Genomic DNA, 24,252 nt, shown 5'->3' with positions numbered 1-24,252 from the left:
GCACTGTGAACTAAGTTATCATTATTTGTTGCCAATACCTTGTTATATCTTAATTTCTCTTCCTAATTTCATTTGGATATCACATGTATAAGCACAGGCAAGCATACGATGTACTCTTATTTGTTTGCATTTGTTAACATAACAACTTCATGCTTTCAGGGAAAAGGAAGAGCATTTTGTGCTGGTGGAGATGTTGCTGCAGTAGCTCATTCTGTAATTGAAGGTATATAGTATCCAATGTACCTTTTTTGTGGGATTAATGCATTTCATGATCCAGATGGTTGTGGGCAATTTTCTTTTCCTCGTTTCACCTCCCTTATGTTCTTTAAATAGAGCACCCGAAAAGAAAAAGGAAAAAAAAAACAAGAACAACTAAGCCCATTTTAGTATACAACAACATTGGTCTCTTTCACCATCTTCACAGGCTTACTTAAAGAACCTACAAGTACTTATACTTTTTGAACACTTAGCATAAGTAATAATACTCTTCATTATGCTTGTTTTTCTTTCTTCCAGGTGTTGTATAGATTTTAGCATTTTCCCTTAGTGTTTTCTCTCAAATCTAGAAGTAAACATATTGTAAGTTAGGTGTTGCACATTTGATTGATTTTGATATAACTACTAGAAGTTAAAATTTCATTAGACAAAGGCTTTCAATTAATATCAAGAGGAAAGTTTTTTTAAGAGAAAATTTAAAATAACCTATTTCGATATCATTGATTAATGTAATAAGTCAAGTTATCTTTTAAAAGGTATTTTCTTAATTTATTAAAAGTGAGGGTTTAATTAAGTATTGTATTCTTATCCAAGGTTTAAAATCTTGACCCGTGTCGAGGTTTCGGTACTGCACCAAAATGATGCGGTTTTAGTATCGTATCGTGCCGTGCTGATATAGTTTCAGTATTTTTTAAATATAAATATAAATTCATACTAATATTGGATTATTAAATATGTTTTATATTTTGAGAAGTTGAATTTATATTTTAATATTTTCTCATAAGATAATGCTTATTAAATTTTTATAAAAAATATTTTAAAAATAAATAATTCTTAAAATACAAAACTAAATTTAAAATTATAAAATTATTTAAAAATTTTAAATTATTTTTTAATGTATTTGTAAATTTTATTTTTTTAAAAAATTATTTGAAATGTTTAAGAATTATGTTTTTTTTTAAATTTTTTTTAGAATATTATAAACTTATGTTTACTTTTAAAATTTTAAATTATTTTATAAAATATTTATTAAAATTTAAAATTATTTAAAAATTTTGAAATAAAATTTAATAATTTATAATTATTATTAATAATAGTTTATTTATAAAAAATAGATATTTAAAAAATAAAAAGTTAACTAAATAAAAAAAAAATAAAAAAACGTGGTTGCGGTGACCCTGCAATACCATCTATGCGGAGGATTTTAGAAATATTTAATATTTTATTAGAATTTTTAATTAATTTTTATATATTTTTGGGATAATTTAATTAGGATTTTAAAAAATATATTTGATTATTTATTTAAAGTAGAGATAATTAGATCATTAAAAAATAACATAACTAAAAAATTAAGTAATAAATAAAATTTTTATTATATATTTTTAAAATTAAAATAAATAAAATATTTAATTAACTAAATAATTTTATTAGGGTTTAATTAAGTCTCTTTGAATTATCCCATCCATCTTGGGAATTGTTTTAATTAAAAAAATATTTAAATAAAAACCCCGATTGCGACATGTGGTCACGCGACCGCAGCCCTGCACGACCGCGATTGCAACCCCGCGCGACCATGACTGCAACCACATCTGCGGGGTCACGTGGCCTCGGGGTTGTGCGACCCATTCCGCGAGGCCGTGGGGGTCGCGCGGCCCCTTCCGCGCGGGGTTGCGTGGCCCCTTTTGTGTGGTCATGGGGGCCTCGCAGCCCCTTTCGCGCGGCCGCGCGGGCCATGCGACCTCTCCAGCGCTACTGTAGGCATCACGACGACCCTCTAGCTTGGGTTCGGGCGTCGCGACGACCCTCCAGCGCGACTAGGCATCGCAACGCCTCCGCGGCTATCGCTTGGACTGGTGCCGGGTTCGTGCCGGTGTTGGTATTTTCCTCCCATTTCGATTTGTTGTGAGAAGCAAGGGTAGATAGGTCTTTTTTATCTTTTGTTAATAAGTTGATTCTTAGGGTTGTATGGTTATATAGCTATATAAACATATGTAATCCGACTGGATTGTATGAATCTTAAAACTCTCTTTATTACAACATGGTATCAGAGCAGCGACCCGAACCCTAACCCTAGTGCCGCCGCCGCATCTTCTTTCTCTCGAAGCCTGATTTCTCCCTGCCGAACAGCACCTCCACTTCTTCTTCTGCTCCCGGCATTCCTTCGCCCCTTCTGCTGCTCGCGATTCTTCCAGCGACGTCTAGGGCACAGCGGTGTTCCTTCGCCCCTTCTGCTGCTCGCGATTTCTTCCAGCGGCGTCTAGGGCACAGCGACCCAATCTCTTCATCTCGCGACGCCCAATCTCTTCATCTCACGACGCTGTGATTTCCTCATCCCCTTCACCGCTGGTTATTTCTCCTCCCTCGCCGATCTCTGCTTCCTTCCCCGACGTCGCCACGTTCTTTCTCTTCCTTTTTTTCCGTCATCGCCTGTGCGGTGCCGGCGGCTGTTCCTCTTCTGATCTCCCTGTGCGGCGCAGGTGGCTATCTCTCAACGCCGTGATTTCTCTAGCATTTTTTTGTGATTGTAATGGCGGACAACGCTAGCGAAACCTCGGGGATTTCTGCGAATCCTATGGCGTCTTAGGACAGGTACAACCATTTTTCACAATGACAGGCACTGGAGGATCCGGTCTTCAGATAGTATCAGAAAAATTGTCCGAGACAAATTATGCATCTTGGGCAGTTGCTATTGAACTTTATGTCGAAGGCCATGATAAACTTTGATATTCTTCACGGCTCTAAAGTGAAACCAGATGAAAAGGATCCTAGCTTTCACACTTGGAGGCGTGACAATATTCAATTAATGACTTGGATACTTAACTCTGTTAGTTCTGGCATCAAACAAGTCATTCTTCATAACAAAACAGCGTATGACATGTGGAAGACATTGGAGCAGATGTATGGACGACATGATATGCTGCGTACTTATCAGCTCAGCAGTCAAATTTTCAAACTTGAACAAGGTTCTATGTCAGTCACCAATTATTTTGCTACTCTGAAGGGACTGTGGGATGAGTTTGACTACTACCGGATGGAAAATTGGAGTTCCACTGATGATCATCAGAGATATTTAAAGCTTCTGGAAAAAGACAGAATTATTAAATTTTTGGATGGACTTAATGCAGAGTTTGAAAATTTAAAAGGGCAAATCCTTGGTCTTGATCCTACTCCCTCTCTAGAACAAGTTTACTACAAAATTCTAAGTGAAGAGGGTAGAAGAAGGACAATGAACAACAAGGGGATTTCCACTGTAAGCCCTCCGATTGGGGAGACCTCTGTCTTTATTGGTTCTGCAAACAAGTTCCGACCTGGGGGAACTAAAGGACGAGGGGACAGATTTTGTCGGCACTGCAAGAGGACTAATCATGATTCAGATTTCTGTTGGGAAAAATATCCAGAAAAGAAACCTGAAAAATTTAAACATAATGCTAAGAAGGCTCCTAATAGTGGTAATATTGCTATCCAAAAGTTAGAAAATGAAGAGACTATTGGTTCCTCTGTGCCTTCTACCACTGGATTGTCTTCTACTGATATTGTTAACCTCCAACATCTTCTCTCTCGGCTTCAGGCTTCATCTTCTGTCTCTACTCCAGTTCAAGCGCACACAGGTATTCGTGGCTTGGGATTAAGTGTTACTGGTCCCAGCTTTTACAGCCCCTAGGTCATTGATTCAGGAGCTACAGATCACATGACAAATGCTGCTAACTCCTTTATTTCTTACTCTTTATCCTCTGGGCAGGAGAAAGTGATCATTGCAGATGGAACCAAAGATTCTTGGCAAAGGTTCCATAAAACTTACAGATCATTTTTTCCTATCCTCTGCACTTCACGTTCCTTCCGTTTCTATTAATTTACTTTCTGTTAGTAGCATTACTAAACAACTACACTACTCCGTAACCTTTTTCCCTGATCATTGTGTCTTCCAGGATCTCGAGACCAAGCTAACGATTGGGACTGGCTGTGAAGTAGGGGGTCTTTATTATTATCAGCTTGAAACAACATCTGCTCTGAAATCTGCAGCCAAGTGTTTGGAAAATAAGCATCAAGAAATTCTTTTATGGCATTCTCGGTTGGGACATTTGTCTTTTCAGTCTTTGAAAATTTTATTTCCTAGTCTCTTCTTTTCTGTTTCTCTTCAGTCATTTCAATGTGAAATCTGTCAGTTATCCAAACATTGTAGAACCCATTTTTCTAAGTCTATAAAGAAGAGTTTGTCTCCATTTGATCTTGTTCATTCGGATGTGTGGGGGCCCTCTCCTGTGACTTCTTTGGATGGCTATCGATATTTTCTTTCTTTTATTGATGACTACACCCACTATACATGGCTCTATTTGATGAAAACCAGGGAGAAGTACCTCATCTCATTCAAAATTTTTGTAGAATGGTTGAAACCCAATTTAGCTCAAAGGTGAAGATTCTTCATTCTGACAATGCCCGTGAGTACTTTGCACAGTCTCTAAATACTTTTCTTGAGGATTCAGGAATTCTTCATGAGTCATCCTGTCCCTACACACCACAACAAAATGGAGTGGCCGAGAGAAAGAATCGTCATATTCTTGAAACAGCCAGTGCCCTATTATTTCAACATCACTTACCCAAATATTTCTGGGCTGATGCTGTCCTTGCAACTGCTTATCTCATCAATCGATTGTCATCTAAAGGTCTTGGGAACCGGTGTCCTCTCACTATTCTTCATCCTGGTATAGAGTTGTTCTCCCTTACACCTCAGGTTTTTGGTTCTCTTTGTTTTATTCATGTTCTTGGTCCCAAGTCCTCTAAACTTGATCCTCGTTCTATACGAGGAGTTTTTATAGGGTATTCCACTTGCCAGAAAGGCTACAAGTGCTTTGATCCTATTACTAGGACAAGATATATCTTGAAGGATGTTACCTTTTTTGAGTCCGAGTCCTATTATTCTCCTCAGTCTCGTCCTCAGGGGGAGAATATTACCTCTTCCTTTGTACCTCAAGTAGTTCCTCATGTGGTTCCTTCTCCTATTTCACTGGATGTCATGGAAAATGGAAAAGATGCTCCATCACTGGGTGTGAGCCAGATATTATGACTTATAAACGACGAAGACACAAGCAAGGACCTACTATTGATCGGCTAGTTGAATCGGATGCTCCGACTCCTGATCCTGTGAAGCAGTTATCCTCATCAATTGAGCCAACCGCACCTCGAAATATGAATGAGCTGAACCTTCCGGTTGCTGTTAGGAAGGGTGTTAGGTCATGTACTCAACATCCTATCTCCAACCACGTTTCATATTTTCGTTTGTCTCCTTCATATCATGTATTTGTTTCACAGTTATCAAATCATGCTATACCTTCTTCCTATTATGAAGCTGTAAGGGATTCAAGGTGGCAGGAAGCAATGAATGAAGAAATGGAGGCTCTCAACAGAAATGATACTTGGGAATTAGTTGATCCCGCAAAGGGGAAGAACTTGGTTGGTTCTAAATGGGTCTATGCTATCAAGTATAACTCAGAGGGTGAAGTGATCAGATATAAAGCCAGACTTGTTGCAAAGGGATTCACCCAAACATATGGGGTGGATTACTTGGAAACTTTCGCACCAGTTGCAAAGCTGAACTCGGTCAGGGTAATTCTTTCTCTTGCTGCTCAATATGATTGACCTCTGTTTCAGTTAGATGTTAAAAATGTCTTCTTAAATGGTGACCTTTATGAAGAAGTATACATGTTACCACCTCCTGGAATTGAAACAAAAGGAAAGGTTTGCAAGCTAAGAAAAGCTTGTATGGGCTTAAACAATCTCCCAGCATGGTTTGATAGGTTTTGCAAAGTCATGATATTGTTTGGCTTTAAACAAGGGAATGTTGATCATACACTCTTTATAAAAAAGAAAGAAGACAGAATTACCATTCTTTTGGTTTATGTTGATGATATGATAGTTACAGGTGATGATGAGGTAGAAATCCAGGCTCTTAAGTCCAAGTTAACATCAGAATTTGAAATTAAAGATCTTGGATCATTGAGGTACTTCCTGGGCATTGAAGTCGCTCAATCAAAAAAAAAGGAATCTATGTATGTCAGAGAAAATATGTGTTGGATTTACTCATGGAGACAGGGAAGCTGGGTTCTCGGCCAGTGTCTACTCCTATAGAAGTAAATCATGATCTTACTAGTTCTAGTGTGGAGGATCTTACAAATCTGGAAAAGGGAACATATCAAAGGTTGGTTGGAAAATTACTCTATTTATCTATAACTAGGCCTGACATCACCTATGCTATTAGTGTAGTAAGCCAGTACATGCATGCTCCTAAAACTATCCACATGAAGGCCGTTGACAGGATTTTAAGGTACTTGAAATCATGTCCTGGAATATGCTTGCTGTTTAAAGGAGGTGGTGATCTGAAGGTGGAATGCTATTCTGATGCAGACTGGGCTGGTTCTCGAGATGATAGAAGATCCACTTCTGGCTATTGCACTTTTTTTGGGAGGAAACTTGGTAACGTGGAGGAGTAAGAAACAAAATGTTTGTGCACGGCCCAGTGCTGAAGCAGAATATCGAGCCATGGCACATGGTCTTGCAGAGATGTTGTGGTTGAGTTTTCTGTTGACAGACATGGGATTAAAGGCTGAATTACCTCTCAGGCTGTATTGTGACAACAAGGCAGCAATCAATATTGCAAATAATCTGGTACAACATGACCGGGCTAAACACATTGAGATTGATCGTCACTTTATTCGGGAGAGACTTGATTCTGGAGAGCTATGTCTGCCTTATGTTAAGTCTGAGGACCAACTTGTTGATATGTTTACAAAAGCTATACCCCAAGCTGTGTTCAACTCTTCTCTTAGCAAGTTGAACATGTTTGATATATATGTTCAACTTGAGGGGGAGTGTTGTGAGAAGCAAGGGTAGATAGGTCTTTTTTATCTTTTGTTAATAAGTTGATTCTTAGGGTTGTATGGTTATATAGCTATATAAACATATGTAATCCGATTGGAATGTATGAATCTTAAAACTCTCTTTATTACAACACGATCGACTCAACATGAGATCTCAATCCATGTTCTTATGTCTTACTCTCTTGAAAGCCTCGTGGAGATAGCCTCACGTCATGGATCTTAGAGTCTTGATTTACCTCCACGATTCCCTCTATAATAACTCTAGCAGAAGGGAGGATGGGATTATCGGGGAGTTTTATGCATGGTTTGAAATCTCGTACCATACCAAGTGAAATAATCAAAACGTATTATTTCAATAAATTATTGAAATTCGGCACCACTCGGCATAGTCAATGTGTCCTTTCTTTACTTCATCTCCTTCGATATTCAATAACATTGCCACAAACAATGTCTCCTTCCTCTAGCTGATCTCCTTCCTCCTTCAACCTCCAAGCCATCATTGACACCATATATCGAAATGTTAGCTCGCACGATACTGAAAGTTGTCAAAGAATGAAACTCCGCCATAGCTTGAGATTTTGAACCTTAGTTTTATGTTTGTGTTTTCCACCTGGATGGGATGAGTTAGTGGCAAGGCACCTCGTCGTCATGGTCGTTGAAAGCGAAGCAAGTGGGAACCTAGGAGCTGAGGTAAGAATCCTCTTCCTCCTTTTCGTGACATCATTTTTTCTTCTTTCACTGGAAATAAACTCGTGATAACTGCTTAAACAGTGAGATGCATGACTCCAATGACCATCTTTAACGTGATGAATCATTAGTAAATTTTTGATATTTTATTTTTACAAATTTACCTAGTGACTTTTAGTATTTAAAATTTGTGATCCACTGCCATATAAAAGCAATCTTTTATTATAGAAGTGATTTTTATTTCATAATTTTAGTTTTGCTGTTAAATTGGTGCCTGGAGTTTGTGTCACCTATTCACAGCCATCCTGGAAGAAGGGTTTCTGATCATCTCTTTGGGAGTTGTATTTTTTGCCAAATCAACACATATGAGGTGGAAATCACTCTTTAGGACACTCTTTATTGGACTGTGTTTAATGTTTGACTAACTGGTGGGATTGTGCAGGAAAGGAAAAGGTGATGATGGATTTGAAATGGAATTTTATTGTCGTCCATTATTTTTATGAATCATGCCAAATTTATTTCAATTATTTATTTCTATTATTTTCATGAATTACATCAGATTTATTCCTATTCTCATATGATTTATATAGTCTTTGGCGTAGGATCTATTTGAGATATGATATTTAAACATACTACACTAAGAGTTATCCCTTGCTATTGTTACTTCTTTGTCGTCTTTAATCACTCACCGACTTTGGGAAAAAAAATCTACAAATCATTATTAATCTATGCGACATGGAGTTGAGCCTTTAGACTTTTTACATTTCTACCATTTTATTTATATACAACAATAATAACCAAGTCTTATCCCACTAAGTGGGGTCTACTACAACGTTTAAAATCTTGTTTCGTGCAGCCCGACACGAACAGATTTTACTGTTTCATCACGAGAACGAAATTGGCATAGGTACCGCGATAATTTGCCGCGTCATCGACTGCGTCATGCGCGTCCGATGGAATCTAGCGCGCATCCCCTCTTCGCAAACGATCGGAGGTGTTCTGGACACACTGCGTCGTGTCGCCAAAGGCGTCGTGGGACACCTCCGTGGCTTCGAAGGCGTCGTGGGACACCTCGAGTGATGCCCTACTACTGTTACCAAAATTAAAAATTTTAATTTAATTAATTTAAACAATTCTCAATTTACGTGTGATATTTCGAAGAGATTTTTATGAATCCTAATTAAATTATCCCAACAAAATATATAAAAATATATATTTTAAAAAATATTAATTCTTTTTATTAATTAATATTCTAAAAATTTATTTTTTACCGTTTTAAATTTTATTTATTTTTTTAATAAATTTTTAAAATGAAGTTTAAAACAATACAAAATAATAAGATTTATATTCTAATATTTTTTTTATTATTTTGTATTGTTTTAAATTTCATTTAAAAATTCTAAAAATTTCTAAAAAATTTTAAAAATTATAATAATCATATTTATATTCTGATAATTTTTAAATTATGCATCATAATCATATTTATCTAATAATTACTATATATAAATAAAAAAAATACCGAAACCGTATCGTTCCGGTCTAGGACTGAAATCTTGGCACGGGTCGAGATTTTAAACCTTTGTCGGCTATATAGATCCTTTATGCTATTGAGCTCTATCTTCTACTATATCATTATCTATAATTAAATAAATTTTATCTTGTTTTATTGTTGCTAACCAAGTATTTTTTGGTCTTCCGCTTCCTCGTTTGATATATGTGTTTGTCATAATTTCACATTGCCTAACTGAAGTATTTATTGGTCATCTAAGTACATGCCCGTACTATCTTAAACGTCTCTCAGAGTTTTCTCTCAATAGATGCAATTCCGATTTTCTCTCTAATACTCTCATTTCTTATTCTGTCCATTCTTGTATATCCACACATCTACCTCAACATCCTCATCTCTGCGACTCGTATCTTTTGCTCATGTCCTCGAGCCATAACCCAACATTTAACTCCATATAACATAGCAGATTTAACTGCGGTTTTATAGAATTTTCCTTTATGTTTTAGAGGTACTTTGCAGTTACATAAAACACCCGATGCTCTCCTTCATTTCAACTCTCCTGCTTGTATTCTATGTAAGACATCTCTCTCAATCCCTCCATCATTCTGCAAAAATGATCCTAAATGTCTAAAGTTCTCAGTTCTGGATAACTCGTCATCTCCTATCTTAACAATTATCTCATTATGCCTAATATTACTAAATTTAAATTTCATATATTTTGTTTTTATTCTACTAAGCCTAAAACCTTTTCCTTCTAGTGTTTTCCGCCAAAATTCTAGTTTAGCATTTATTCCTTCACGTGTTTCATCTACCAAAATAATATCATCTGCAAACTTAGCTACTATTTTCAACTTTGATATCATCTTATCCCATGTCGTATTAGCATCACCGTATATTTCACTTAATGCTTGTGCTCCTACCTTTTCCTTCAATATATTTTGCTTCCCATCTTTTAACTTCTACCACTTAATTTCATGAGTTGTATATATTTTCTTTCTATTAATACTATGTTTGAGGGGTATATCCAACACTACTAACCTATGTTGGGTAGTTAAACTTTTTCTAGGGATGATCTTGCAATCTCTACAAATCTTTCTATCCTTCTTTCTAATCATAAGAAAGTCAATTTGTGATTTATTATTCCCACTTTTGAATGTGACTAAGTATTATTTTTTTTTTAAAAAAAAAATGTATTAGCTAATATAAGGTCATATGCCATCACAAAATCTAATATAATTTTCCTTTTCTCATTTCTCGTTGCAAACTCATAACCCCATGTACCCTCTTATATTCCTCATTTTCCACTCCGACATGCCCATTTAGATCATTTCCTATTAAAATCATTTTATTTGACGGAATGTTTTGTAATATTTCATCTAACTCATCCCAAAACCTTGATTCAGTAGCTTCATCTAACCCTACTTGCGGTGCATATACACTAATTATGTTCATAGTTTATTTCACTACTATTATCTTAAGAGTTATAATTATCTTAAGAGTTATAATTCTATCTCCTTTTCTAACTACTCTTATAACTTCATCCTTTAACAAACTATCTACAACAATACCCACTCTATTTTTTACTTTATTCTTTCTTGTGTACCATAACTTAACCCGAGTTCTCTATCAATTTTGCCTTCTCGTCTATCCATTTTGTCTTTTGTACACACAAAATACTAATTCTTCTATTAATCATTATATCTATTGCCTCCATTGATTTACCAGTGAAGTTTTCTATGTTCCATGTTCCATGTTCCAAATCTTAGATTATTAGTTTTCCCATCATTTTTGTTCTTATCCAACCTATAGTGTGAGAACTCTTACCTATTTAAGATTACACTCAAGTTCTCACGGAGATGTAGCGGTCCTTGCCGATACGTTATAGTCGGACCCTACAAGGCGAACTCTAGCATATTTAGCACTACACCCGAGTTCTGGAGATATAGCGGCCCCTTGCAGAGATGTTACAGTCGCCAGTCGAACCCTACAACGAGTTCCTTTCGAGGAATAATTTAACATTAACACAATAGTTTAATGAATCCATTCATTAAATATTTACCATAATTTTAACGTTGGCCGACAACTTAATACAACCCTCCTTTATCCGGGCTTGGACTGGCCATGGCTGGTTCATCACGGGCGGAGTTAAAGGTAAATGTACTATCTTATATTTATTTAATGCCAACTTAAGTTATCTTCTTTCATGCATCAGGTAATTGGACATTGGGTGCTCATTTTTTCTGGAATGAATTCATCTTAAATTACTTAATTGCAACCTACAGAAAACCTCAGGTGACTTTTGTATCCTTTTTCATATCAATTTTCTAAAAGATTTTAATAGTTACTCATGAGCTATTTGAGATTCATCTTAAAAAATCTTCATGGATTTTGTATGAAGGTTTCCATTCTAGATGGAATAGTAATGGGTGGCGGAGCTGGTCTTTCAATACATGGGAGATTCAGAGTTGCCACAGAGAAAGCGGTACAACCACTTTTAACTTTGCTCTACCATCTGCAGAACAGAATTAGTTGGCTTATTGTTTGCCATCCATTTCATGCTTTATTGCTGCTTGGCCCATCTAATTAATTTTTGGTTCCAAGTATCTTTTTTTAAAGAATACATTAGGTAAGAGAATGTATATGCAAGTTAAAACATTAATATCCACTCAAGCACACTACTTGCCATTGTCAATTTGACATCAGTCCAATCAGTTTTCATTTTGGTTACCGCCCCAGCATGTTTGTTTTGTTAGGTTTCTTAGCCATGGATATTACTTTCTTTTGATACCAAACAATAAACAACTCATGCTTTCTCCATGGAACTTAGGGTTCCAATAGTTCAGCTTCATTGTTCATCCCCTCCAAACTTTTGATTGGCAAGAATGATTTAAGGAACCATCCGGCAATTTTCTGTTTGTAATTTAATGTGTGTGCATTATTTAGGTGCAGTGGCGAAATTTTTTGGTTTCTTCTTTCTTAAATGATAATCCTCAAAAGACTGCAACTCATGCCAGAAATAAGTTTGCAGTGATGATCCAGTTCTATATATATACATATACGGCCAAATTTTGTAGACTGATAATTTTTATTTTAGCATGATTAAGAAGCATTAAATTTTGATAATGAAAGCAAATTTGTAATCCTTCTAAAGTTTCCTTCATCAGCATTGAGTTGCATTTCACAAATTAATTAGGAGATGAGTTCATTCTGTTTAGTTATCAGTTACAAACTCATGTTTGGAGCCTTACTCATTTTTATTGCCAAGAAGTTAAGAACAAAGTGCATATATGCTTCCTTTGTCTACTTGTTACTCAAGTTTGACTTTGGAGATTTCTATTTTATCCATCCAGTGAGAAGTCTAATTCGTATACAACATGGTCTCTGATAAAGCAAAATCATAGTGTTTTTTTTTTTCTTTTGATGTGTGAAACTGTATATGTAAAACTGCAAAGGATACCTGAATTGAGTCTACATTATACATTTTTATTTTTATTCATGTTATTATATGTGCATATGGACTGATTGGTTTGAATTTTTCTAATGCTTCCATCTACACATTTTCTTCAGATTTTTGCCATGCCAGAAACATCACTTGGGTTGTTTCCTGATATAGGCGCTTCATACTTTTTATCAAGGCTCCCTGGATCTTTTGGTATGTTAACTGACTTCACCTCTTTTCTTCTCAACTGTGGCGTTGTCTTCTCCTTTGAATTCAACTTCTGAGCAGGACAATTGCTGGATAAAGTTGTATTTGAATCACCTTTATCTTTCAATATGAGGTTGACCGTAACAAAAATATCTAAAGGTCTAAATGAATACTTAGTCTAATTTTATATTTGTTGTGATTCATGGGAACAAGTTTCATATATTTTTTGCATCCCCTTTTATTCAAGTTGCTTTTGGACCTAATAACACTATTTGCTCAAAGGTTAACATATGATTGTGTAATTTAAAGCTCCAATGTACACATAATCTGATGGGAAACTCTCACTGGTGTGAAATTGACAATTTGGCCCACCTTGACCAGAACCTGCCTTAACCCAATCCAATTGAGGCCACCTCGTCACCAAATGAATTTAGTTGACAATATGTAGGACCAGGTGTATATAAGATGGAAATTCTATGCCCACCTCACTTGTATGCATGAATTTAGGTCAATATATATATTTTATAGATAATCAAAGGTATTTTATATGAACTTTTATCATCTCGACCTAAATCCGGCCCACATGAGCAGCAGAGTGGGCAGAAATGCGGAAGAAGGATTCATCCTATAACTCATATGCTATCCGGCCCAACTTCTTATATAGGGAGGGGATAATGTGAATTGCAAAACCTGCCTCACCACCCCACCTCACCCTATTGCTATCCTTTACTAGGATTTTTTCTTATAACCTTAAGTTTTGTGCCTTAGGGATTAGATAATTCAGAGGCCATATTGAAGAATCCCATCGAACCAACCAACTTTATGTTCTCGACCCCCTTTTATCAAACACAAATAGGGAAACGTATTAAACCAAGAGAGATGTTAGATGCATTTGATTGGTGCCTTTGCTTTGAATCTCAAGTAAGAACTAGAGATTAAGTGTGTTATAGGGAAAGAATCATCTATGTAGACTCGTACCACCTAGAGCTGACAATATTAGACAAGACCAAACTTGAAACACGATTCAGAGAGATAAAATTCAAAGGTGATACAACACAACCTAAATATGCAAATGGGTTGACACAAATAGACTTGGTTATGTAGATAATTTATTTTTAAATATTGATAATTTTATGTCACATAGTGTAATTCTTTATGAAATTTAGTTAATCTCACACCTTATCAAATTATTATTATTATTTTAATTATCTTGTATAGATTTTTTATTAACCAAATGACGACATTTTTTATGCCATGATTAACATAGCACAACAGAAATTGCGACCCCTATCTCCATCTTGTATATTATTAATCAATAAAAATATGACAAATACATGTTTGATATTAATCGTATGTACATTAAGTTGCATAACATCCTTTAAATTAGTTTAATTATATTATGGGAATCTAATTTATTATCAATATACTCAATTCTAGTTATCCTGGAACATTTAGTTAGTTTGCTAGCTAGCTGATCACTAGTGCTGAAAAATAAAATAATGAATTCATTAGATTGCACTTTCTCTCTCTCTGATGAATTGATAATTGATTTTTATATGTTCTATTTTCTCATAAAACATTTGATTAGAGGCTATGTACATATGCAACTTAGCTATCATAGTAGAACTCCAGTAGCTCTATGAGTGAGCATTGCTAAATGAGTCTATCAATTGACTTAAATAAAGCACATATGTTGCTAGGGCTATGACCCTATACTCTATACTGTTTTTGACTTGGCTATAATATTATGTCTTGCTCTTCTAGAAAACTAGCCTACCTTCTAAAAGAACACAATACCTTGATGTCGATAGATTATGAGTGTACCTCACAATTTGAAGATGTCCTCAACTGTGAAACAAGTGTTCTTTTCTGAATGCTTAAGGGATTCTTAGGGATGTTTCTTCCCAATTATCATGACGTGTGATCTCTAAAAGTTAATTTTGTAACTATTAGCTAATTTAGTTTTCATACCAGTTCCCTTACTTTTTGAGATCAATTAGTGTACTAATATAATATTATTATCCATAGGTCTGTAACGTATTAGTCTCCTTAAATATATCAATTATATACTAAGAATTTCAATGAATATACTAAGAATATTTCAGCAACCTCTATTCTAAAAAAGTACTTAAGTTTATCTAAATCTTTGATTTGAAAATGATGATGTGGTTACTCCTTCAATCATGCAATCCCAATAACAACTGTGATGATGTCATCGACCTATACAAAATGAGAGACATCTTTTTGACTAAGAGAGGAGATGAAATAGAGTGATCTATTGTACTCTTGGTCATACTATATTAGAGAAGAGCATAGCTTAACTTTGCAAACCAAACCTTTTAGGATCACATCAACAAATACAATAATTTTTTTACCTTGCATACTAGGTTATTCTCCCCTAAAGTAATAAACCTCTAATATTTCTCTATATAATTTCTATATAAACCTCCTTAATAAGATTACCATGAATAAATGAACCATGAATAGAGTAAGTCATTCTTGATGGCAAGTTGAGTATGCCCCTTAGCCAAGATGAGAAAATTGAATTGATCTTAGTCACTAGAAAATATTCCAAGGTAGTATGCCCCTTTGTCATTAAGCGAGCTTTCAATCTGTCTATCATTTGAAGAGCATTTAAACGGCTTGCATCCTACTATAAACTTCCATAGTGAGAGAAGAACAACTTCTAAGTATTGTGAGAACTGTAGACTTCCTTGGAGGAAAAAAATTATTGAATAGAGAGCATCCATCTCGTTCATCCTAGCCTTCTGTTTCTATGAATTGGGATTTGATAGAGTTTCTGAGACATTTATAGGAATCAGTTATAAAATTAAAGATATAAATTCAGAATATTTAGGTGATGGTGAAATATGCAATAAATTGTAAAAAATGGATGTGAAGTGGAACACTTTCTAATACCTTCTGGAAAGCAATAGGAAGGTCTAAAGCAAGGGTAGGGTAGTGGTAGACGATTGGAGTGCTGAAGAGTCTCTTGAAAGTGTTAGGGTGTTCTAATGTATTAAAAGACATAGGAAATACCTCTAATTGATTATTCAAAGAAGATTACATCAATAACAGTAAATGCACAATGTGACTCAGAATACTAGCAGCAACATCCTTTTAAAGACTAGAATAAATAATAAAGACATACTTGATTAATTGTGATGGACGAGAATATAGATCATTTTGTGGAAAGAGGATTGTGAAATCAACGTGACCATTAAAGTGTAGAAGATCCAATGCTAGTCCTCGACCTTGCTATTGATGCCAACCATTAGCAGGGTCTATGGGCAGTTCGGTTTGTTTGCTGGATTATTTTGGCACTGCTAGGAGGTTGTTGTGCTAGTCGAGGTCCACAAATTCATGTGTTAGAGGCATTTGCATCTTCATTTGAACATAGGCAATCATACAAAGTTGAGAAGTGGCGATCACGATTTCTCGGGCGATGTAGGTAACATTGGTAGTGTGTCCAAAGCTGTGAGTTCCCCTTTTCTCTAGTAGAGGGTGCGTGGTGAGTAGGAAGGAAAGAGGCGGCGGAAGGAAGAAAGGAATACTAGAGAAAAGGGCAACCAGAAACTTAATATTCAAGTTAAATTTCTTACAGAGAAACACCTCAGATAAGGCTCAAGTGGATGCTTGATGCCTTGTAAGAGGAGAGATCACATTCTTATATAGCAAACGCTGGTTGCACATGGGGCCCCATCGGCACGTTTGATATAGCTCAGAAGTAATCTCTAAAGGACTCCCTTATCTAAGGGAATCTTTAAAGCACTCCACTACTGAAAGCACTCTACTACTTTACATAAAGATGATTCCTTTCTAAGGGAATCTTTTAAAGCACTCTACTACTTTACATAAAGCTAATATTATCTGGTCACGAGAAAGTAGCTTTATAGAGATCAGGGTCCATCATGCTTGCTGTTTTTATACTTTAAAATTCCTCATTCATGAGACGCAATCTTGGAGAAGATGTGCTGACTGTGAAAGTTGATTATCACACTGTTCTACTACAAGATACCAGTCATTCCACCAGTTATCATGTCCCCTACTCCTGTTGCATTCTTGTCGCTTTAGTGGATGGCCCTTATTGTATTCAGGGATAATAGATGGCAAGGAGACCAAGCAATATTAGCAACCATGGAAGTTGATCTCACGCATGGAAGTCAGATGATCTATGTTATCCCAGAAACAATGATGACGATTGGTGATTTCTACCGAAATGTTCAGATTTCTTTTCTTACAAGGGGCTATAAGCATGGCAAAACAGTGAAGCTAATCTCTTAATCACAAGAGGTATGGTAGGCAGACTGTCTAATACACCTAATGTTGGGTTTGCCTATGAAGTGCAGGGAGTAGTAGATTACCTAACATCTCACGGAGTCAAAGCCCTACCTAGAGCTTTTCCACAAGATCTTTACAAGGTTTAAATTGGGTAATTAACCCTACTCAGGCAATAATCCCTATGCAACCAGCTGAAGTAAACAATCAAACAATGGTGGATGGTAGGATATTTTTAAGCTTCAGTAATTATACTGCTGCCCAGCCATCTGAGGAACCAAAATATAATAATAAAGATGAGGAGGTTTTTGAAACCTGGGCAGTATTAATTGAATCAAAACCAGTTGTTTTTACTAACTTTGATGGTACAGCTGAAGAATATGAAAATTCAAAGGGAAAAAGGAAGGAGAAATTCAAAACGGGGAGATGGGATACTCTGGGACAACCAAGTGGTAAATTTGACTATTATGTTAATTATGATATCCCACAAATCCCTTCTAATCTTCAGCTTCCACCACCATCATAGGGTGATGAAGAAGAGAATAATCCAAATACACCAGATAAACCAGAAAAGCGGGAACAAGAAACAACCACAGAAGATAGGTACTCCTCTTCTTATGAACCACATATTCTAGTACATAAAATATCTTCGCAGGCAGTTATCCCAGAAAGGCAGACAGCAGGATCTGCAGAGTTGGATAAAGCAGCAAGTCATGCAGCTGTTATTGAACCCTATGGAAGGGATCTTATCCATACCGGGTTACAAATTGAAGTTCCTTATGGTTACTATGGACAGTTAGCCTCACGATCAGGGCTAGCCTGGAAAAGTGGAATAGAAGTCGGAGCAGGAGTTATTGACTCCGATTATCGAGGTGAAGTACAAGTTCTTTTATTTAATAGAACTAATTTACCAGTTTATATATCTCCACAACAACGAATTGCACAGCTTATATTAAAGAAAATAGCTTATCCGGAGGTATATGAAGTTCTCCATCTTAGTTACACAGAAAGAGGTGATAAAAGCTTCGGTTCTACTGATATTATTCAACCAAATGAAGCTTCAAAATCACCAATACATTTCACAACAGAAGACATTTTTGCCCTCTTAATGCCAGAGAAAGACTGGCGGTTTTAGTAGAATCACTCCAAAATAGTTGTGAGCAGATCCATGCAGCGAATACAAGCCCAGGGGCCTCTGTACCGCGATCCATGGAACCTACTCCCGACTATGAGGATGATGATGATTCCGATTTCGCTTACATTCAATATCTAGCATCTCTATCTACACAAATGACGCCAGTATGGGATGATTATTTTGAATCAGAATGGACAAATCCTTTCGCCAGCAAAGGTGGTGGGAAGGAGGAATTTCTTGAATTAATTCCATCAAATTGCAAAGAATTCATTGAGCTAATTGCAGCCAACTGTGAAATGGAATATCCTTGCCTAAGAAGACTAGTGGAAGAAGTGACACCCGCCACTGAGCAAATTTATTCTACCAGTACCGTGGTATCCCCATACCGACCACCGGTGGATACGGCAATGGGTCCACCAGGATACCCTCCAACAGATAATATTACAACTGGGCCTCCAAATTTTCAACCTATTTATGAGCAACAACCTCCAAGGGCGAAATTTAAGGGAGGAATGAATAATGAATTATGGACTTTACCATCAGCTCAGCAACAAAACGGGGCCTTATTTGTGATACCAGAACAAATAAATTTATTTGATGACGCTTTTTCACGATGGGAATCAATCACGAAGAATTTTGTAGCATCCCAAGCTTTCTCAGATTCAAAGGAGAAGATTGAGTTCATTGAAAATTTATTAGGGGAAATTGAGAAAATTACATGGGTTCAGGAGGATGACTTACTCCACTGAATATGATGCCCTCATATCTATTAGTGAGGGACGAGAAGGAACGCAAAATATTTTATCTCAAATGAGACGAGTTTTCAATGCTGAAGACCCCACCCAGGGTTCCACAGAAATCCAAAACGCTGCATATAGAGATTTGGAGAAGTTATCTTGTGATAATGTGAAAAACATTATTCAATATATTAATGACTATATGCGTCTTGCAGCAAAAACAGGAAGGTTATATGCTGGACCAGAATTTTCAGAAAAATTCTGGTTGAAAATGTCTGGAGATCTTGGCAATAGAATTAAGACTGCCTTTGAAGCAAAGCACCCAGGACTCACGGTTGGAGTTTTCCCACGAGTGATTTTCGCTCATAAATTTCTAGAACAGAAATGTAAAGATGCAGCCTTTAAGAGGTCCTTGAAAGATTTATCATTCTGCAGCCAAATTCCTATCCCAGGTTATTACCAAAAATCAGGAGCAAGGAAGGTTGGAGTAAGGCAGTCAAGGACGTATAAAGGCAAACCACATGGATCACATGTAAGGATTGAAAAACGAAAGCATTTACTCCGAAATAAGAAGTGTAAATGTTACTTATGTGGCCAAGAGGGACATTTTGCTAGGGACTGCCCGAATGAGAAAAGAAATGTCAAAAGAATGGCTATCTTTGAACAGCTAGATCTACTAGAGGATTGTGACATACTTTCTGTACAAGAAGGAGAAGCACAAAGCGATGCTATCTATAGTATCTCAGAAGGAGAAGATGACATATTCAAGGTACAACGTTCCATTCAGACCTTACAGTTAAATACAATATATATGCTTGATCTGGAAGATGATGGTTACAGGCAACAGGTTAAGCTCACGGAAGAATAGTCAAACTGCCTGCACCAGTGGAAGCACACTGAAAGAATCTTTGCTACACAATCCCATATATGTACATGTTGTAAAAGAGCTACTATTCAAAGAGCAAGAATACACTGCACTGAATGCCTTCTAACCGTATGCAACCTGTGTGGACCATATTACTTCAATAAAGAGGTACCTGTTAGCCCAGCTCCTTCATCTCCTTTTTATCCAATGAACCTGATACAGGAACAAAGAAACTATATAATATGGTGCGAAGAAGAGATAAAACCACTAAAGGAGCAAGTTGCGTACTACAAAAGACAATTTGAAGCCTTCAGATGGAGTAGGATTTTCAAAAGGATTTTCAGGAATTAAATATGCTTGTGGAAGAAGCAGTAGCGGCTACATCCAGCCCACGGTTAGTAAAGAATATGTTATACAATCTAACCATAGAAATTGAGATTCCAGGAATCCAAAAATTCAAGTTAAAAGCGATTCTGGACACAGAAGCAACAACTTGCTGTGTAGATCAAAGGTCTGTTCCTAAGGAAGCCTTAGAACGGAATACCTTTGTGGTAAGTTTTAGTAGAATCGATTCTCAGCAAACTGCTAATATGAAGCTAAAGAATGGGCGCATGATTATCGGCGACAATACTTTCCATGTTCCATATACATATAGCTTTCCAATGGTGTTAGGAGATAACATCCAATTCATTATAGGCTGCAACTTTATCAGGGCAATGCAAGGAGGACTTCGAATTGAAGGAAATACGGTAACCTTTTATAAAAATTTGACTACAATAAATACATTATCGTCTGTACATGCAGCCATTGAGGAATTAGAAATGGACGAGGATGAATACATACAGATCAAAGAAATGGTTCATTTCTTAGTAGGAAGGATAAGCCCAACAAAGATGAAGATAGCAGTAAAGGAAATTGAATTTCTTGGGGCAATTATTGGTAATTGCAAGATTAAACTTCAGTCACATGTTATCTCAAAAATTGCTGATTTCAACAATAATGATCTCAAGACAACTAAAGGTATGAGATCGTGGCTTGGTTTACTAAATTACGCCCGAAATTATATCCCAAATCTTGGAAAGCTTCTGAGCCCTCTTTATGCTAAAACATCACCTAACGGTGAAAAGAGATTAAATCAGCAGGACTGGGATTTAATACACCAAGTAAAAGAAAAGGTGAAACAACCCCTAGAGCTAGAAATCCCTCCAGAATGTTATGTGATCTTGGAAGTAGATGGATGCATGGACGGATGGGGAGGAATATGCAAATGGAAAAAGCAGAAATTTGATCCCATATCTTCAGAAAAGATCTGTGCGTATTCTAGTGGAAAATTTAACCTCCCAAAATCTACCATCGACGCAGAAATTTATGCGGTAATGAATACAATGGAAGATTTAAAAATTTACTTTCTTGATAAGCAGGAGCTTCTTATCAGAACAGACTGCCAGGCCATAATAAGTTTTTTCGGCAAAACCTTAAATCATAAACCATCCAGAGTCAGGTGGTTAGCATTTACTGATTACATCACTGGAGCAGGCCCAATAGTTCAGTTTGAACACATTGACATAAAAAACAATCAGGTAACAGATTCCCTATCCCGACTAATATTTGTGTTAATTTTGACAGAATGGCCGGAACAAGACCTCAACAAGCTAGCCATGGTAGCACCAGCAATCAAAGAACTCCAGGCGCAACCCAACTTGAAGACCCAGGAAACGTTAAGCAAAGCCCTATGGAGCCTCTCTACTTCATTAAACAATACCAACAGACAATTAACAAGCGACATGGTCGGCCCATCCCTCTCGATGAATTCCATCAAATCACAGAAGAATTACACGAACAGCAAACAGCAATGCGAGCCATTAATGCAGTTCAACAACTCAAACTCATCCATTCACTAAAGCGACAAGAATGCAACAGGAGTAGGGGACATGATAACTGGTGGAATGACTGGTATCTTGTAGTAGAACAGTGTGATAATCAACTTTCACAGTCAGCACATCTTCTCCAAGATTGCGTCTCACGAATGAGGAATTTTAAAGTATAAAAGCAGCAAGCATGATGGACCCTGATCTCTATAAAGCTACTTTCTTGTGACCAGATAATATTAGCTTTATGTAAAGTAGTAGAGTGCTTTAAAAGATTCCCTTAGAAAGGAATCATCTTTATGTAAAGTAGTAGAGTGCTTTCAGTAGTGGAGTGCTTTAAAGATTCCCTTAGATAAGGGAGTCCTTTAGAGGTTACTTCTGAGCTATATCAAACGTGCCGATGGGGCCCCATGTGCACTCGGCGTTTGCTATATAAGAATGTGATCTCTCCTCTTACAAGGCATCAAGCATCCACTTGAGCCTTATCTGAGGTGTTTCTCTGTAAGAAATTTAACTTGAATATTAAGTTTCTGGTTGCCCTTTTCTCTAGTATTCCTTTCTTCCTTCCGCCGCCTCTTTCCTTCCTACTCACCACGCACCCTCAGTAAGAAATTTAACTTGTATATTAAGTTTTTAAGTTTCTGGTTCCACTTTTCTCTAGTATTCCTTTCTTCCTTCTACCGCCTCTTTCCTTCCTACTCACTACGCACCCTCAATTTCTAAACTCCAGAACCTATCACTTGGTCCACCTAAACCTAAAGAAAAACCTGGAAAGCTACGGGTATTCAAAGACCCTTACAAAATATTAAAAGAGGAGCAGGAAAAGATTAAGGGAATATGGCAACCTCCCGAACGGAGCAGCAAGTAACCCCACTATTTGAAGATCAAATAAGAAGCTACAGAAGAAATCAACGAAGGCTTTATAATGCCCAACAAACAGCAAGAAGAATCGGGCATTCAAGCAAGGTTTAAAATCTTGAGCCATGCCGAAGTTTCGGTATTTGATTGGAACGATATCATGCCGATGTTTCAATGCATGGTGCCAGTAATTGATTAGAGTTGAAGAAGGAAGGACATAAAACATAAGAATGAGACATTGTCTCTGTCGAGTATGGTTTTATATTTTGTATCATGCTAAGCGAAATAGTCAAAAGATATCCTTCTGGTAAAATTTCAAAATTCGATACCACCTAGCACCCAACACAAACAATGTTTCCTTCTTTTGCTTCATCTTCTTCCTTCGTCAACCTCCTATCTGTCACTAACACCATGCATCAGAGTGTTTGCACAATACTAAAACATCTTTCTAGACAAAGGCTGAAACTATGACACAGCTCAATATTTTAAACTTTAGTCCTGAGTGATATTGAGTTTCAATGATTTATTGGAACGATACGTATCAACCATTTTGCCCTACATGGGTCAAGATTTCAATCATCTGTAGGAGAAGGTAGAAGAGATCGACATCAACTTGATAGGGAATCTATTGAGGCTATTTATATAATGAAATAGGAGAAGGTAGAAGAGATCGACATCAACTTGATATCATGTTACGGAGAAAGGTTAGGCTAATCACCTAGGCAGTCTCTTCCACCTCTGTGTAATGAACAAAAATATTACAACTAGGTCCCTGATGCTAATAATATTTACATTTAGGTTCCTAACAAAGTGAATTGGTGAATTCAAGTTTATATAACTGCCTATGTTAGCCTACCACTATGTTAGTATGTGGCTTTTGGATGGATGTGGAAGGATTATCAATCAATTTGCTCAGATTAATTAGAAACTAACATCATTGCATAACTATTATCTGCTTGATGTCTCCTTTTTCCTAACTCAATTCCTGACCCAGTGGCCAATCTAAAGATTCCTGACCTATGGTTCCCAATCCCATCTTCTGAAGTCTCCCAACCTAGGATTTTCATCTCGCCATCTTTTTCCTTATCATTTTCATTGCTTTAATTCCGTTGAAGAATTTGATGCTTTTGAGAACTTCAGTCTTTTCTAAAATTTTAGATTATCTAACCATTGCTTAAAAACATCATGTTTTAATGACTCCTGTCTTGAAATAAATTTTAGATTATCTAACCATTGCTTAAAAACATCATGTTTTAATGACTCCTGTCTTGAAATTGAACAAAATTAGGCCTTGAAAACTTGAAACCTCTTTCTTATGGTAATCAAAATCCTACATAATCTGATTTTCCTTCTAATATTCCTTATGCGAGAACAAGGAAAGAAAGAGCAGAGTAGTTATACATTATCAAAATTTACCTTTTTTGTTTAGGGATATGAAATATTCTATTATTCGTATTTATGGGAAGCACAATTCAGAAATGTTGTTATTGTTAAAGGACATGATTCTTGACTCTTTTAAGACAACTAACTATATTATGGCTTTTTTCATGTTTTTTATTTATTATTATTTTTAATTCCTTTGT

At 36.4% G+C, this 24,252-nt stretch overlaps 2 protein-coding genes across 6 annotated transcripts in view; both read left to right on the top strand.

Moving 5' to 3' along the window:
• LOC121969767 (3-hydroxyisobutyryl-CoA hydrolase 1-like) overlaps window positions 1-24,252 on the top strand; it is a 39,158-nt gene that overhangs the window by 11,265 nt on the left and 3,641 nt on the right. For 2 of the 4 annotated variants that reach the window (XM_042520004.1, XM_042520003.1), the window contains exons 5-8: window positions 160-223; window positions 11,495-11,574; window positions 11,681-11,764; window positions 12,850-12,934. In XM_042520004.1, the coding sequence (XP_042375938.1) occupies window positions 160-223; window positions 11,495-11,574; window positions 11,681-11,764; window positions 12,850-12,934 (313 nt within the window). Of the gene's footprint in view, window positions 1-159; window positions 224-11,494; window positions 11,575-11,680; window positions 11,765-12,849; window positions 12,935-17,059; window positions 17,431-17,577; window positions 17,659-17,732; window positions 18,079-24,252 lie in introns of those variants that run through there. The other 2 variants (XM_042520006.1, XM_042520005.1) reach the window with 2 other exon arrangements.
• On the top strand, window positions 18,085-24,248 carry LOC121969765. 2 transcript variants are annotated; one of them, XM_042520001.1, is made up of 2 exons: window positions 18,085-19,847; window positions 19,919-24,248. In XM_042520001.1, the coding sequence occupies exon 2, from the start codon at window positions 20,297-20,299 to the stop codon at window positions 21,842-21,844; it is 1,548 nt and encodes a 515-aa protein (XP_042375935.1). In that variant the 5' UTR covers window positions 18,085-19,847; window positions 19,919-20,296; the 3' UTR covers window positions 21,845-24,248. Both variants share the same exon structure in this region, with proteins under 2 accessions (XP_042375935.1, XP_042375936.1).

Source organism: Zingiber officinale, chromosome 4A (genome assembly GCF_018446385.1).
Source record: "Zingiber officinale cultivar Zhangliang chromosome 4A, Zo_v1.1, whole genome shotgun sequence".
Taxonomy (NCBI): Eukaryota; Viridiplantae; Streptophyta; class Magnoliopsida; order Zingiberales; family Zingiberaceae; genus Zingiber; species Zingiber officinale.
This window is presented reverse-complemented; position numbering and strand designations above follow the sequence as displayed.